Source organism: Equus przewalskii, chromosome 2, assembly GCF_037783145.1.
Source record: "Equus przewalskii isolate Varuska chromosome 2, EquPr2, whole genome shotgun sequence".
Lineage (NCBI taxonomy): Eukaryota > Metazoa > Chordata > Mammalia > Perissodactyla > Equidae > Equus > Equus przewalskii.
In genome coordinates, this window is record NC_091832.1 from 55292652 (window position 1) to 55309247 (window position 16596).

General features: G+C 34.1%; 1 protein-coding gene across 12 annotated transcripts in view; it reads left to right on the forward strand.

The window, feature by feature from the left end:
* Window positions 1-16596, forward strand: part of PPP2R2A (protein phosphatase 2 regulatory subunit Balpha) — an 83131-nt gene that overhangs the window by 52707 nt on the left and 13828 nt on the right. For 10 of the 12 annotated variants that reach the window (XM_070607210.1, XM_070607214.1, XM_070607205.1 and 7 more), the window contains 2 exons: window positions 452-549; window positions 13891-14056. In XM_070607210.1, coding sequence (XP_070463311.1) covers window positions 452-549; window positions 13891-14056 — 264 coding nt within the window. Of the gene's footprint in view, window positions 1-451; window positions 550-1469; window positions 1543-9189; window positions 9246-13890; window positions 14057-16596 lie in introns of those variants that run through there. The other 2 variants (XM_008532492.2, XM_070607265.1) reach the window with 2 other exon arrangements.

Consider the following 16596-nt stretch of genomic DNA (forward strand, 5'->3'; position numbering starts at 1 on the left):
TTATTAATTTAGGACTTAAAATTTCTTCTGAAATTATTTTTACATTTAATAAATTTTCCCTGTTTCAGCTATATCTGCCTTAATTTTATAAACCATATTTGGATTTGTGTAAAGAACCTTATCAGAAGTATATAAGAAAGAAGATTAGCAAGATAATTGTTCTTGTTTAATGATGCTATCATAGAATGTTTCACAAATTGTTAATTTCTTTACATTCATGAATTTAGTGAAATATTAATATAAACCACTAATATTTATTGTTTGTTGTGTTCCTATTTGTTAAAGTAGTTTCATATTGATTTATTCTGGGGATAATTAGTTTTTAGTGAACCAAAGTATTCATGAAATAAATATAGGCTTAGAATGTGTTTGGAAAAACATGCTAAATTCTTAAACTGTAGTTAGTTGGGAAAGAAAAACTGATATCTTCGTTTTTGTTTCAATTATACAGCAGATATAATTTCTACAGTAGAGTTTAATCATTCTGGAGAATTACTAGCAACAGGAGATAAAGGTGGTAGAGTCGTCATCTTTCAACAGGAGCAGGAGGTAAGCATTTAAAGTTTAATATCTAAATTTCAGTTTGCTTTTGGGACTGGAGCTTGTGTTGCACTGGAGAATCTCATCAGAGGATGTTGGCATTTTTTTAAAAAGAAGTGTCTTTGTCAAGCAGAATATCCAATGTAGAGATAGCTCTGGTTCTCTTAGCTTTGTGCGTATGTACGTGTGTGTGTGTGGTTTTGATTTAAAAACATAATGCTTTAATTGTAAAAATATTTGGCTAGATAAAGGGGTGGGAAGTGGTGGAATAATTCAAGATTTTAATTTTTTTTGAAGCCTTGGCCCTCCTCAGTTTTTTCTCTTAAAACTCCATATAGCAAAATTGCTTTGACCTCTTCTCAATGCTTAGTATACTTTGTGTAATTGGGGGTGGGAGGCTAGTTTAAAGAAATTCTAATCAATTATTTTTACGTCAGTTCATACTAATACTGTTACTGTGATTTAAATACAAAGGTTTTAAATGACAGTTGCATGTATAAACGTGTAATGTAATTTATAACCTTTTAAAAATTGTTTCCTTTTCTCTTTGAAGAAAGGAATTTCTCATTACAGTATCTGTGATTAAAGTGGGTTTTGTTTTGTTTTGGGTACAAGTTAGGCACACTTCTAAATCCGATTGACAAGATTTCTCACTAAATTTTATGCTAAACAAAATTTGTCACACTAGAATTTTCTCTTGCTCTCTCCCACTGTTTGAGGATCAAAGTTAAACCTTTAAAATAATTTGTTTTGAAACATCCTGCCCCTGTCTATTTATAATATATTCAGAAAGTTAAAAGTAATGTGGATAAATTGCAGGGTTTTACAAATAGGTATCTGAATCATAACACAGTTAGGTTTTAAAGGATTGTGAAATTCCTTAAATAAGCAAAGAATCTAGTAATAATACTACTACTTTGCACTTCTATAGCGCCTTTGACCTGAGGATCTCAAAGTGCTTTACAAACACTAATGAATTAATCCTCACAACACCCCAGTGAGGTAGGTAATTTAATTTTAAAAGAAATGATTAATAGTGTCTGATTAGAAGATGCACAAACACTAAATATGTCTCCTTTTATTTATTTATTTATTTATTTATTTTGGTTGGAAGAAGATATGAAAATAAGAGTCAAGCTTTTCTTGACAGAGAATGTTCTTGTGGGAAGGGGGGACAAAATCAGTTTTCTTTTCCTGTTTTTAAGCTTCTAAAAACTTGACCATAAGAATATTGAAATACTTAAGAGTTGAAATGGAACCTTACAGATCATACAATTTCCCTTTCTTTACAGAGAAAGTCAAGATATTAAGATCACTTGATTACTTAGTGACAGAACCAAGAACTAGAACCCAGAACTTATGACATGTCATCTTTCAGTGTTCTTTGATGCCTTTCCTATTAGATAACCAAAATGTGAATGTTAATTTTGTTATTCAGAATTTAGAACTGGCTTTCCCATAGGCACTCTCTGCTCTTGAATGTATTTTTTTTTACTGAAAGTTAATGGCTTTCTGCACTTTGCTTTTGTTTTAAAGAAAGGTGTTTGGAGAAAAATATTCAAAATTAATTTTGCTTCCTAATCAGTTCCATCTTGAAGTATATAATACATGGGCTTACATTGAGGGTTTCTAAGAGAGTTTACATTTTTACTGAGGGCTTTATATTATTTTAAAACATAAGTTGTCAAAAGCTGATTGAGTCATATTTTGCTTGACAGTGAGGTCATTTTCACCTTTTGTAGTTGGTGGTTTGTTCTTCAGTCAAAATCAAACGTGAAAAAAGACTCATTTAATGGAGGAGATGTTTGCTTTAATAGGGGGTCGATAAATGTAGTCAAAGAAATAGTTTAGTATTGTCCTAAAGGCTGTCAGTAATATATTAAATTGGAATTAAAAGTCTAACGTGGAGTTACTGAAACTGCTCATTTTACTTATATTGGAAAATAAGGCCAAAAAATTTAAAGAATAATCATTTTCTGTGATGCTTTTCTGAAGAGTCTACTGAAGATTCTAAAGTGCTATTACTGACTTTTTGAGAAGGGCCACTGGTAGAAAAAAAGGACTTCCTTTTTCATGCATCTGTCATTCTTAACTGCATTTAAGATTTCAAGACAGAGATTCATTATCTAGAACCTCAGATTAGTAGTGTGTCTTTTGAGAATTACTTAGTGTAAATATCAATGTACTTTTTAAGTGATAGATTAAATAATGATGATCATAATAATTGACTTTTCCCTCCAAAACTTGATCTTGTTAATAGTAGTTTGGCACATTTTACCTAATTTATTTTCCACATTTTCAAGCCCTGTCTTATACTGGACCTTCTAATGTAGTGCTATTTTCAGGAAAATCAGTGTCTACATCATTGATTATAGTACCTTACACTTAGAGGCACCTGTATTTCAGTGCCTAACATGTTTATATTAGATTTTAAGAATTCACTTCTATACATCTGTAAAATAGTGTTACAGTTTGAAAAGTGGAAGAGAACTTAGAGATGATCTTTTCCTAGTTTTTAGATAATCCCCGGAAAAGTTGATATAACAAGGTTATATTGCTTAGTTTAATAGCAAAGCTTTGGCATTAGAACTTGGATCTCTGAATTTTAGGCCAGCTGCTTCTAACAAATACAGCTATTATCCATACGTTCCAGGGTACACTGGTGCCTGTCCAGCAGGCATTTCTTAGTCTCAAATAATGATGCCAGCTCTGTTTGCACACACGATGTGCGTTTGCACTGTTGTAGCATTATTCTCTCACTCAGTGGCAGGTTTCCTTGCTGAACTTCGCCTGCCTGGAGACCAAAATATTTCCACTCACTCTTTTTATTATCTGTAATTAAAAAGAAAAGGTCATACAGAAGCAGCAGTGAATGTGGCACATCAACCTTGCCATCTTAAAAACCACCTTTTTGTCTCGCTTCTTACCCTTCATTCATGGCAGATCCCCTTCCTGTCCTCCTAACAGGAACCTCTTGCTGCCTGTCCATCTACTCCGCAATCAGAGAAACTGATTCATTCAGTTCAAATATATTTCAGCCTGGTGACCTTGTAACATTTTTTGCTGTCATTTAATAGTTTTTTGGGTTTTTTCCCCTCCCCAAAACCCTAGTACATAGTTGTACTTCCTAGTTGTAAGTCTTTCTGGTTCTTCTGTGTGAGCCACTGCCACAGCATGGCTACTGACAGACGAGTGGTGTGGTTCCACACCTGGGAGCGGAACCTGGACCACTGAAGCGGAGTGTGCCAAACTTTAACCACCAGGCCATCAGGGCTGGCCCTAATAGTATTTTTATGACTAATATGTTTGAATAGTTTTTTATTTGATAGAATCTCTGATAGAAGCAGGGCATATAGGGAAATTGAGGCATAAGGGTAAAGTGATTTCCATGAGGTATCACACCCATCACGTGGTCAGTAAGGGTTCAAAACTTTGATATCTAATCCAGTGTTGTGTAAAGCATGTCCTAAAATAGGTGACCATCGTACTAACTTATTTTCACACCTTATGTATAATAGCTTTTGACAACAAAGTAAATGGTGGGATATGGTCTTCTTGATAATGAAGTTATTAATACAGTTTTTCTTGAAAGATTCTAAGGAACTTTTAGAGTAGGTGATGTTCTGTAGATTTTAGGGGATCTTTAGTTATTTCTATGGGTGCTCAAATTAGGTGACTCCAGTTGTTTAAGAAGCTGGTTTCGTGTTGACTTTGGATTGCTCAGACCTTGAGTTTTCTCTCAGGCTTTCTGATGTGCATGATAAGCTAAAGGAGAGTGGTTTTTTAAGGGAGAATTAAGGAGAAGTTGAGAAGGGAAGTTGTTCGTTTTTTCATTTCTTTCCAGATCATTGTACAGCCTTTGTTTTCTGTTTTCTAGGACTGCTGGAACTTTCTAGGATATCTTTCTCATTTTTTGTTCTTTATGTGGTATTCCCCAAATTCTTTAACGGGATATAGAAGAAACCTTAGAAAGCATGCTTATCACAGAATCACATGCTTATCAGTTACCTACTCATTTTGAGGTTCCAACTCATTAAAGTAGTATATTTTCCGGAAGTGGTGTATCATTTAAAATACCTTTGCTGATTGCCGAGCATGTCAGTATGAATGTCACTAACAGCTGTTAGACGAGATAGGATTCCTTTAAATGTTAGTTTTCTTAAGGCCAGAAATTAGATCTTTAAAGCATGTTTTTGACATATTAAAGTAAAATAATTTTCTCATTTTAACTGTTGCTGAGAAATTTGAATTAACGATATTTCTTATGTTGTCCAGAAAATTCCCAACAAAGAAACAGATCCAAACCTGTGAAACTAATAATACCCAGTAATTTTAGAATTTACTTACTTTTTTCTTCACGTCATCTTTTCCCAAATCTCACACATAAAATGCTGCTTCATTGTATTCTTATCATAGGTAATTTAATTAAAAATTACTTATTCAAATTCATCATACTCATTGTAGACAATTTAGGATATATGGACAAGGGGCAAAGAAAGCACCTGTAATTACACCAAACAAAAACAGGCATTTCTGGTGTATATCAAAGGCCTATCTTTCTACAATGAGATTATAATATATTTAGGGTTGTATAATTTTTTTTCCTCACATACTGTGTTCTAAATCATCTTTAATCATTACATGATACTCCGTTAAGGAGCTGTGCTGAAGTTTCTTTATAAAGTAGTCTTTCTTGTTAGATACCTAGATTGTTTAGTTCTTGTTTTCTGTCTTTTATTTTTATTTGCTATCATAAAAGACATTGAAAACGTTGTAGTTGAATCTTTGAAGCACTTATTATTTCCTTAGAGTGTTTCTAGAAGGAAAATAGCTGGATCAAAGGGTATGTACATTTTAAGGCTTACATTCCCAAACGCCTTCCAGAAAATTTTACCAAGTTGTATACTTCAACCAAAAGTTTTGAGACTGCCCCTTTCCCCTTGAGTTGTTGGTATTTTTTTCCCTCTTTTAAATACAGTGAAACAAGAAGTAAAAGTGACAAACTGGTAGTTGAAAAGATATTTTACTGGGTTTTAGTTATCCTTTACCTCCTAATACTCCCAATAATTAAAATTGTTTGCTCTATGCCCTATTTTTCGAATGGGGTATTTATTGAATTGATTTGTATTGGCCGTGTATTGTGAGGGCATCAGTTCTTTCTCATGAGACAGTATGTATTTCAGTTTTGTAGATTGGCTGCATTTAAGTTTTGTTTACTTTTTTGTTGATTTTTCTGCCCCTAAATTATTTAAACATTTACCCATACTTTGTTTCCATTTGAATTCATTATCTAGTTGGAATTTATTACCTTAAATTATGTGATACACAGATCTTTCCTTTTTTCACCTCCCTTACCACTCCCAAATTGCCAGGCAGATTATTACATTATTTATTGAAAATTTTTCTACACTGATTTTAAAAAATGCACCTTTATCAGACAGAACATTGTTTTATGGAGTTGCAGCTAGACTTCACTGTATTTTAGTTTTTTAATGCCTTAAGGATGTTGATGTGCTGATCTTTTCTATTCTGTATTGTGATTGAGCTGTGTAGATAGGTTTTGAAATGTTTTGAAATTGGGTTCTTTCTCAAATATCTTTTTAGGCTCTTTCAAAGTAAACACTTAATCAGAATAAAGGTGATTGTAGGTTTCCTAATTTGAAGCTTTAGTTATTAAGGAGGATTTGACTTGTGGCCTTGCAAAGTCAAATTTTCTAGCGAACTTCACCTTATAGTCAAATTATGAGAGAGAGAGAGAGAGAGTGTATGTGTGTGTGTGTGTGTGTGTGTTTCTAGCTTGTTAGAATATTACCAGTGGATAAGACTTGAGAGATCATCTGGTTCAGTCTTTATCTTCTTTGTCACTTTTCCGGCTGAGACACAGAGAAGAGACTGAAATTAGGCTCCTTGAATTAATTCCAGGCCGTTGTGTGTTAGCTGCGTCCTGCTGTCTCTAAATGGCGTAATGTGGATTCCCTGGACTTGGTCCCTCTCCGGAATGGAAACTAATATTTGAACATTGCTCACTTTCTCATTTAATTCTTAAAAATGCCCTGTCACTTCAGAAGTAAGAGGGGATAAAGTCTATTTGACATATGAGGAAGTCGAGGTCCAGAGGATTGTCATATATTATGAACCTGCAAGGTAAAAATAGACAATTAGTAAAAATCTTCTCTTTCTTTCCTCCTTTTTTTTCCGTTTTAAATCTCAAGTAGGCTCATCTGCTAAATCTTGTATGAGAAAGAAACCAACTCCTTAAAGGTCTAAGTTGAATTCCTATTTGAGAGAAACATGGATCAGAGAGCATTGAGATCTACCTTCTTTTTCAGTGATGTATAACGGGAAGAAGGCTGTGGTCTGAGGAGGCAAAGTTTGTGTGTGTGGGTTTTTGTTTTTCCTTTAAGCAGCATGCAAAACCTTCAGTAAATAAGCATTCATCCTATGTAACTTCATCCCTTATTCTAAAGCACGGTTTAGAACTAAGACATTTTAGCTATTTAGATGATCTGGATAGCACATTAACAATTTTAGATTTTATGACATGTTAAAGTATTATATTAATTATAACTTATAAATCTCCTTTAAATTTTATTCAAATACTATAGGCAAAGAATAATGCTTGATTTGATTTTCTGATTGTGTTAGCCTTTCTCTCTCCTCCACTATCTTATAGTTTTGTGTCTAGGAAACTTTGACTGATGTTCTTCTAAATTGTGTTTTGCTTACTATAGTACATAATAGGCGCTCAGTGGATGAGCATTAGCTTAGTATTGAATATAATTTAATAAGATCCCCCAAACTCTTGAAGTAGTCACTGCTACCGTCATCATTTGTGATCAGTTTAGGAAAGTTTGAAATTTTTTTTTCTGCTTACATCATTGGTTGTGCTGTATTTTGCTTTGTTCTGGAAAGTTCCCTTGTTTGCTAAGTGCATTGATAGTGGTTTGTTATCAGATATGAATTGATTTGTTTTGTACTTTTCTGTCACTGTCCCTGAATGGCCACTTCACAAGACTCTAAAACTCTTTAAACTACTTTGAAATATAAAATAAACGATTGCCTATAACAAATGTAAGATTAAAGGAACGTTAATAAACAGTAAGTTTTAGTAGTGTTCTGTTTGGGGGCTGAAAAAATATCCATTCTCTTTTATGTGAAATGAATGTAATAAAATATACTTAAAGTTTTCTGAAATTTTTAATGTTTTTTTCAAGGAGCAAAGTAAATGTTTTCTAATTTCATTTAAGAAAGAAGGAAATTAGTAGGAGCACAATGCACAGTGATGTTTTCTCAGGTTGAAATATTGCCCCTCAGTCCGGGAAGTGAAGAGGCTGTTGGAACCATTGAGTGGAAAGGTGTGTGTGTGTGGTCGGAAGAACATTATCCAGTCTGTTTTTATAACTTAAGTGACAAAGTTTAATAAACATGTAGCTTGTGGAATCTGCAGAATATAGTAGCAGGAAGCATTGCACATAAGTTAATATGGTTAAGAAACATTGATCTGCTATATGAATTTAATTGGCTCTGTAATGTTTCATAATTTATTTGACCTGATGGACATTTAGGTTGTTGGTGCATTAACTTGTTTATACATCTTTGCATACATTGTTTTTCATTAGGTTATACTTTGAAGTGGAATTGTTGAGTATCTACATTTTTTAAGGCTTTCAATGAGTATTGACAAATTATCCTCCACAAAAGCTGTATAAAGTTCTTCCAGTATATATGACTGTCCCTATTCCCATCATTGAGACAATGGTCGTTTTCATGGTTTTTTATTCTTCACCAGTTTAAGGGCAAAACATTCCTTAATTTTGATTACCAATGATGATAAGCAGTCATACATATGTTTACTGACTGTTTTTTATGTCAATTTTTGACCTTTGTCATCTTTCAAGAGAGGGTGTTAATATTTTTCCTAGTGATTTTTAAGGACATTGTATACATGAAAGATAGTAACCTGTTGTTTTAAGATACACTTTTCTCCCCACTATACTTTTGTCAACCTTTAAATATTTTACTTCTTACCCAGTCAGATCTGTCAACCTTTCTTTGCTCTTTGCTTTGATTTTTATGAAGCACCTTTTCACTTCAAAATTATGTAGAAATTCACCATTGTACTTTATTTTGCTGCTTTTATTTATTTACTTTTGAACATTTAACTATTCCCTCTGCAGTTTACTTTTCTGTAAGAAATGAAGTTTCAGTTCTCTTCCCAAATGGTTGGCTTTAACACCATTGGATTTTACTGTTGTCGTCTGTTTTGGTTTGTTCCAACCTTGGGGGTGTGCTTGAGTTCATGATATGTTACTATTCTAGGTCATGGCCCTTCTTTAAGCAAACACACATGTGCACATAGGTGTACAGGCACGCATACGTTTTCCTTTTTGTTCCCATGATGTGTCTCATTCACCTCTCCCTGCAAAGATAACCATTTGAATGTGTTCTTGTAATATGTATTTTGTTTTTTATTTAATTGTGGCAGAATATCATATAACTCAACCCCCCAGCAGTTTTCAAGTGTACATTACAGTATTGCCAACCACATACACATTGTTGTGCACAGGTCCCTAGAACTCCCCGATGCTACATGACTAAAACTGTATACCCACTGAACAACTTGCTACCTTCTTCCTCCCCATAGCCCCTGGCAGCCGCCATTCTACTGTCTGTTTCTCTGAGCGTGACTACTTCACGTACCTCATGTAAGTGGAGTCATGCAATATTTGTCTTTTTGTGACTGGCTTATTTCACTTAGCATAATGCCCTCAAGGTTCATTCATGTAGCATGTAACTGGAGTTTCTTCTTTTTAAGGCTGAATAATATTCCTGTGTGTGTGTGTGTGTGTGTGTGTTTGTGTACCACATTTTCTTTATTCATTTATCCATCAATGGATATTTAGGTCACTTCTACCTCTTGACAATTGTGATAGCCTTTTTGAGATCCTGTTTTTAGTTCTTTAGTGTTTATACCCAGAAGTGGGATTGCTGGATCATATGGTAGTTTTGTTTTTAATTTTTTTTGAAGAACCTTCATACTGTTTTCAAAGCAGCTGTACCATTTGTGAGCTGTATTTTTTAAAACTTTATGTAGAAAAGTGCACAAAACATTGGTGGATTAACATGCAGCAGACATCTAGGTCAAGAAACAGAACTTCTCCCCTTTCCCTAAACCCTTCTCATTCCCCTTCCAGTCCTAATTTCTCCTTCCTCCCCTTGTTAGCCTCTTACAAGCCTGTCCTCAGACACTTAGCTTGGCCTGTAGTTTTAGAACTTGTTATAAATGGAAGGATACTGTAAGTATTTTGTGCCTGGCCTTTTTGCTCAGTATTATGTTTGTGCAGATATAATTTGCTGATTTTCATTGCTATATAATGTTCTTTTGTATTACTATACCACAATTTATCTGTTATATTTTAGATGCAGACATTTGGTTGTTTCAGTTTGTGGCTATTAATAATGCTGCTGTGAACATTCTGGTGATCATGTTTTTTGGTGCACATAGTCATGTGTGAAATTATTGTGTCATGGGGTAGGCATTCAGTTTCAGTAGACATCACAGTAAAAAGTGATTTCTGCCAATTTTATTCTCATGAACAATATATGAAAATTCTGGCTGTTCCTATTGTTGGTCTTTTTAAAATTTCAAACATTTTGTTGGAGGTTATGAGTATATCTTAATTGTGGTTTTAATTTGTACTAACACTGAGGTTGAGCATTTTTAAATGCATTTATTGGCCATTTGGATATCATCTTTTGTGAAGTGCCTACTAAAATCTCTTTCACATGTTTTCTACTGAGTTGTCTGTCATTTTTCTTGTTGATTTGTAGGCTTGCTTTACACGTTTTGAGTATGAACCCTTTGTCAGTTATATTTGTTAAAAGTATCTTCCATTCTACAACTTGCCTTTTCATTTTTCCGAGTGGTATATTTTGACAGACAGATTATTAATATAAATGCAATACAATTTATCATTTGTTTCCCTTAGACTTATTGCTTTTTCTGTCCTCTGTAAGAAATATCAGGAAGATATATATTCCTGTTATCTTTTAGAACTTCACTGTCTAGTGTGGTAACCACTAGCTCCATGTGGGAATTTAAATTTAATTAATTAAAATTTAATTCAAAGTTTACTTTCTTAGTCACAGTAGCCACATTTCAAGTGCTTAATAACCACATGTGGCTGGTGGCTACCATATGGAAAAGCACAGATAAATAGTATTTTCATCAGTGCAGAAAGCTCTGTCAGACTGTGTTGTCCTAGAACCTAATTATTGAACATTCACATTTATATTTCTGATTCACTTGCAATCAATTTATATGTGTGGTTTGAGGTAGTAGGGGTCAAGGTTAGTTTTTTACATATGAATGGCCACTTTATCAAAAAACATTTAGTGAAAAGACCATCCTTGTGCAGCAAGGCAGCTTTTGTCATAATTCAGGCCTGTTTCTGGGCCACCTGTTGTATTCCATTGATATATTTTCAGTCCTCTTGCCAGTACCACACTGTCTTCTTTACTTTGCTTTAAATTCTGATCGTGATAATAGTATTCTTTATATATTTATGAATTCTGTTTTATCTATGTTGAAAATGGTAATTTTGTTTTTGTGTACTGTTTTTTTAATGTATGTGAAGAATACTCTTGTCTCGCATCTCATTATGTCCTACTTTTTTTTCCACTAAGAGCTATGTTTTCAAGATTTTTCTGTCTTGCTATGTGTGCATTTAACCCATTCCTTGTAATTTCTGCACCAAACTCTGTCCACCAGTTTAACTCCAATCTCCCATTACCATACCAGCACCACCTTTTATTCATTGTTTTTACTGTTATTATTGTTCATTTAGAAGATCTATATTGAATGCCTGTTATATGTTAGGCATTATTACACGTAGGGGTAAAGCACTTGTAAATTTATTATAGAAAATTTTACACAGGTAGATTGTATGGTTAAGTAAAGAGATTCTCTCTTAGTGATCATAATGGCAAGCTAGGGGAAAAAAGAGGGAGGTGCAAATAGCTGTGCAAGAAAACCCAAATATGAGGCATTGTAGAATGTATCACAAGTCTCTACGATTGTAGAAGAGTTTTTAAAACAAAAACATTCTTTTATGCATTCTTGTTCAAGTGGCACAGTGTTGAAGCCATGGGATTATGTTTCCTTTTCTTCTTATCTGCTCACTGTACTTAGTTCATGTGGAGAACGGTGCTGTCATGATCATTGTAAGGTAAACACCTCTCCCCAAGTTTTAGGGAAAATCCCACTGCTGGCTGAGGGCCCAGCTCTCTGCAGTCCACTAAGTCACTTTCCACTCATGCATCTGTTACACGGCCTCTTCCATGTTACTGCTGCTGCTGTCTCTGCTGTTACTCTTTGTTCTTGTCAATTTGTCTTTAAAAATTGTTTTAATGTAATTTTAGTGGATTTCAAGAGAGAGTAGGTACTAATACATGAGCCCAGCCTTGCATCTTTAACTTTCTAGACGTAACTTTCTTCTTCTGTGATATATATATTTTCCTGTTGCAGAGAAACACTGCTTCTTGTGATCTGTTAAGACTGCCAAACATCTCCATGATTTTGCTTCTGGATCATTAATAAATCACGTTTAAACCCATGTAGTTATTGAATTTTTAGGTTGATGTTCTTTTTTTGTTTTAGAAAATATTTTTATATGTATGTGCTTTTCTTTACTCATCATTAAATAGCATGACCCATATAGGCCCAGTTTTTGCATATAGAATGGTGTGTGCTTGCCCTTGACTCTTTCTATTGCTTACTTGAATTTTATGGACCTTGACCAGTTTCTGCTTTTGACTAAAGTTTCACATACACAAGTTACTTAAAGATAGAGATTCTCTGTTAGTAAATTTGTGTCTCTCTCTAAGATCTAATGTACACAGTGCTGTAATTTCTTGCTTTAAAACCTAGCATTCATATTAAAAATTTAATTGCTGCTTATCTTGGTTTTCTTGGAGAATGTAAAACTTTTGAGATTAAGTAATTTTAGGTGGAAGATTTATGGAATTTCTTCCAAAGTGGTATTAGCATATACATATGTAATGGATTAGGTTATCTAATTTGATGTGAGTATGGCAATGAGACGAAGGTTCTGAGTTTGTTACCCCTTCTGTATCCCCAGTGTGGAGTATATTCTGTGGTATGTTCTGCATTCTTAATGTTGGCAAATCCACTCAATAATAATTGATATTGCTATCAGAGGGTCCAAATAGAACAGTGTAACAATGAATGATCAATTCAGATAATCAGGCTACTGGAAAAAACAACTCAAAACATGCTTTCAAGATACTCAGTAAGATTTTCTTTTTATATGGAGAATAATAACTAATGGGCTATTTTATTATCAAGTAATCTTAAACATTTCATTTGATAATTCACTTTTACTTAAAATAGTGGACTATCAACAATACCTTGCATTTAAACTTTTTCCATAGGTTCTTCTTTGAACTAGACTTTGAATCTTTTTGGTGGAAAGGTTTTTAATCATGTAATGGTAGGTTAAAAGATGAATTTCTGACCATGGGTTATAATTCTCATTTTTGCTAAAGTATTAGTGTTAACTGAAGAAGTTAACAAGTAGTCTCTTTATCCAATAGCTTAAGCTATATTCACTCACACTAATACTAAAAGAAAGAAATCAGTGGTGTGTGCTAGTCTCATAATATAAGAAAGCTGATTTAAGGAGGGTAAGCACTTGTTGATGGGGTTCTGGAGTGAGGTTTGCTGGGTAGTGCTGAGTGTGGGCTTAATGAGTAACAGTGGTCTTGGGGTGGGGGGCTCAGGTCATATGTTGCCATCACATTTATTAGAGCTCTTCTCTTAAAGAGTTTCTCGGCACTGAAATGACCTAAAGGCAGGCATCGGAAGGGAAAGCAGGAGGACAAGACATCATATTAAATAACTGACTGAGAATTGACACTAAAGTGGGCAGAGAAAGAAGGTGTGCCTCAGCCAGCTGTTTCTGACAAGCTTTTCTTATTTAATCTTTACTTTTTAGATAAGCTCCCTTCTTATGGATGCTCAGATTTTTTTTTTATCAGTATGCTTCTATATTATTTAATATATAATGGTAATCAGATTGATGTATATTTTAGTGTCACTTTACTCTTGAATTGGTCTTAATTATTAGGCTTTAGTTAGCATCTCCTTTTTTTATTTTAAGCTTTCTTATTTATTGCTTGAAAGCTTTTCAGTATGAAAAACAATATAATTATATATAAGATGCAAGTTATAAATTAACTGAAATTTGCAAGGTCTGTTGGAATTAATTACGTTTGTCGGTTTTGAAATATTTCTCAACAATGGTCCAAATATTTTTGTTTCCATTTTAGAACAAAATCCAGTCTCATAGCAGAGGAGAATATAATGTTTACAGCACCTTTCAGAGCCATGAACCAGAGTTTGACTACTTGAAAAGTTTAGAAATAGAAGAAAAGATCAACAAAATTAGGTGGTTACCCCAGAAAAATGCTGCTCAGTTTTTATTGTCTACCAATGGTAAGTGTTAACTTTTCTTTTCTCGTGCCCACTTGTATGCACATCCTGTAGGGTACTTTTCCCTTATCAAAGCTTATTAGTTAAGAGATCTCTGCAAATAGACATTTGGAAATATTTCTTCCCCATACGGGATGTAAACTCTTCCTTTTTGTCTTCCTTTTTTTATTCTGTTTTTTGAATTCTATGAAGGAGATTCTCAGGCGTCAGTTTTCTTTCAGCACACATGCAATTCGTAGTGAAAAGAATGGGCTTTACTATTGGATTTAAGTCAGATCCTGTTTCTGCCACTTCTCAGCTTTAGTAACCTTGGGCAGGTTACTAACACTGAGTCGAGTTTTTGTCATCTGCAAACTGGAGATGGTAATATCTATGTTATAGTATTGTTATCAGTATTAAATGTGCTAACTCCTAGTGTACATAATGAGCACCCAGTAAATGTTGATTTCCTTTTATCCTCCTTTTTAAGTATGTCTAAACTCTCCAAAGAGTATTTCAAACTGTAAATACTAAATACTCTGTCAAAGGATGGTGTCCATTTAGGACTCTTCTTACTTGATGCTCATCCAGCAAAGATACAAACTGGAGTTGACATATTGCCCTCTTCCCAACAAGCCTCGTGGCTGAAAGAAGATTTTTCATATTATACTGTTTCGGCTTGCTCAGAAAATTAAGGAATTAAGTGAGGGTTGGAATTGTGTAATGACTATCAGAATTCAAAGTCCTTTATGACAGGTTAAGAATTGGGTAATTTCTTTTTGTTGTAAGTTTTTTTCCATGTGAGTTGCTGTGACTTGGTTTCTTCTTGGGGACTTAGGTCTGAAGAGAGTCATTAGAGTGACTGAGGGATACTTCCAGATTCTGGATAGCCATAGTCTGTAAACATTTAGATTAAAACTCTCTTGAGGCTGGCACAAGGATTAGGGAAAACCTCTCATATTTTCTCATCCCCTCACTATTAATAAAATCATATTTTAGCACCTAGATTTTACTGTTCTTGACAATTTAAAGAATGTAAACTCAAGTGACTTCTGGGGCGACATGGTGGAAAAATGCCATTTTCCACACAAAGGAGTGCCCCCTTCATCCAGTTTAGGCCTCATTGCCCACTTTATCGAGTGCTTGGAAGTACATTCCACAAAACGACGCCACTAGCTGACACCATAAATGTTTGCCTCCTCTCAGGTGCCCATTTTTCTGATTGTCAAAGCTCTCACCAACTAACCCATTGAAATAGTACCCTCTGCTCCCTCTCTTTTCACATAAACTGCATTCCCCTTGCTTCTCCTTATTAAAAGAAAGAGAAATAGAAATATTGGTTTAAAGCCTGTAACTCAACAACATCGTAGATGGAGGAACTGTGTTGACTTATGTTATGTGTTGGCCTCTAATCTTGGTTCAGTTTTAATTTGTACAGTAAACTAAACTACTTCAAATAGCGTTTCACATACTACTATTTTCTTTGACATGAAATAATACGTAATTATACCGTTTGTATATTTTCTGCTTTTGGAAGTAAATGTCCCAAGGAAGTATGTTACACATTTCATTTCATGTATTGGAGTATTTGTCCCTAATAATTTTGACAGTTCACTTCTTATAGGCTAAGTCATTTTACTTTTTATAAAGGGGAATTTTAAAAACACAGGCTGAAATAGAATAGTAATAATGAAATCCTGCATACCCAGCGATTCTCAGTTGGTAGCCAGTTCTTTTCCAGAGACTTCTCCTTCCCCTCCTTTCCAGTATTATTTGGAAGCAAATCCCATTTCAATTCACTTATGGATTAAATCTTAAATATCTTTTGCTTCTCAGTTTATGTCCATGTGTGTCTTCCATGCAGGCTTCCATGTGCTCTTCTCTGGTTTGAAATAAGCAAGGCAACATATAACCAGACGAGCCTTTCTAGATGCTGAAAACTACACAGGCTCAGTGGAGGTAGAGACCTCTGAGAATTCCCGTGCTTGGGTCAGGGATTTAGGAATCTGTAGTTCTTTTCTGTAGACAGAATCAACATTGTCTTCCAAATATATTTACTATGTAAATTTGGAAAATAATTGATTAATAATACAAATTATTTTAAAGGGCACTGCACAGTGCATTGTAGGTTTTTGTCTTTTTGTTGTTCTTGTTAATGAATACTAAATAAAATACAACTATTTGAGGGCTGCGTTGTTTTTTTCTGCCAAAAATAGAGTCCAGTGTGAAAGGATAGAACAGGTATGGGGATTTTATAAACTACTGTGTCTCTGTGTGGTGGGATACGAAAAAGGATGGAAGAGTGAACTTGAACTATATCTGAAAAGCTTTATACTTTAAAAGGAAAGAAGGCAATTACGGGACAATGTCAATATCTGTTAAATCTGAATAGTATTTTATATTATTTTGTATAGTCTTCTCTCTGAGATATAGCATAATAATACCTCCTCCCCCCAAATGTAAAGGGTCTTTATACTCATAAAAAAAGATTATGAGTATAAATAATCTGGAGATTATTTACACTCCTACTATGGGAGAATGGTAGAAAAATAGGACCAAACATT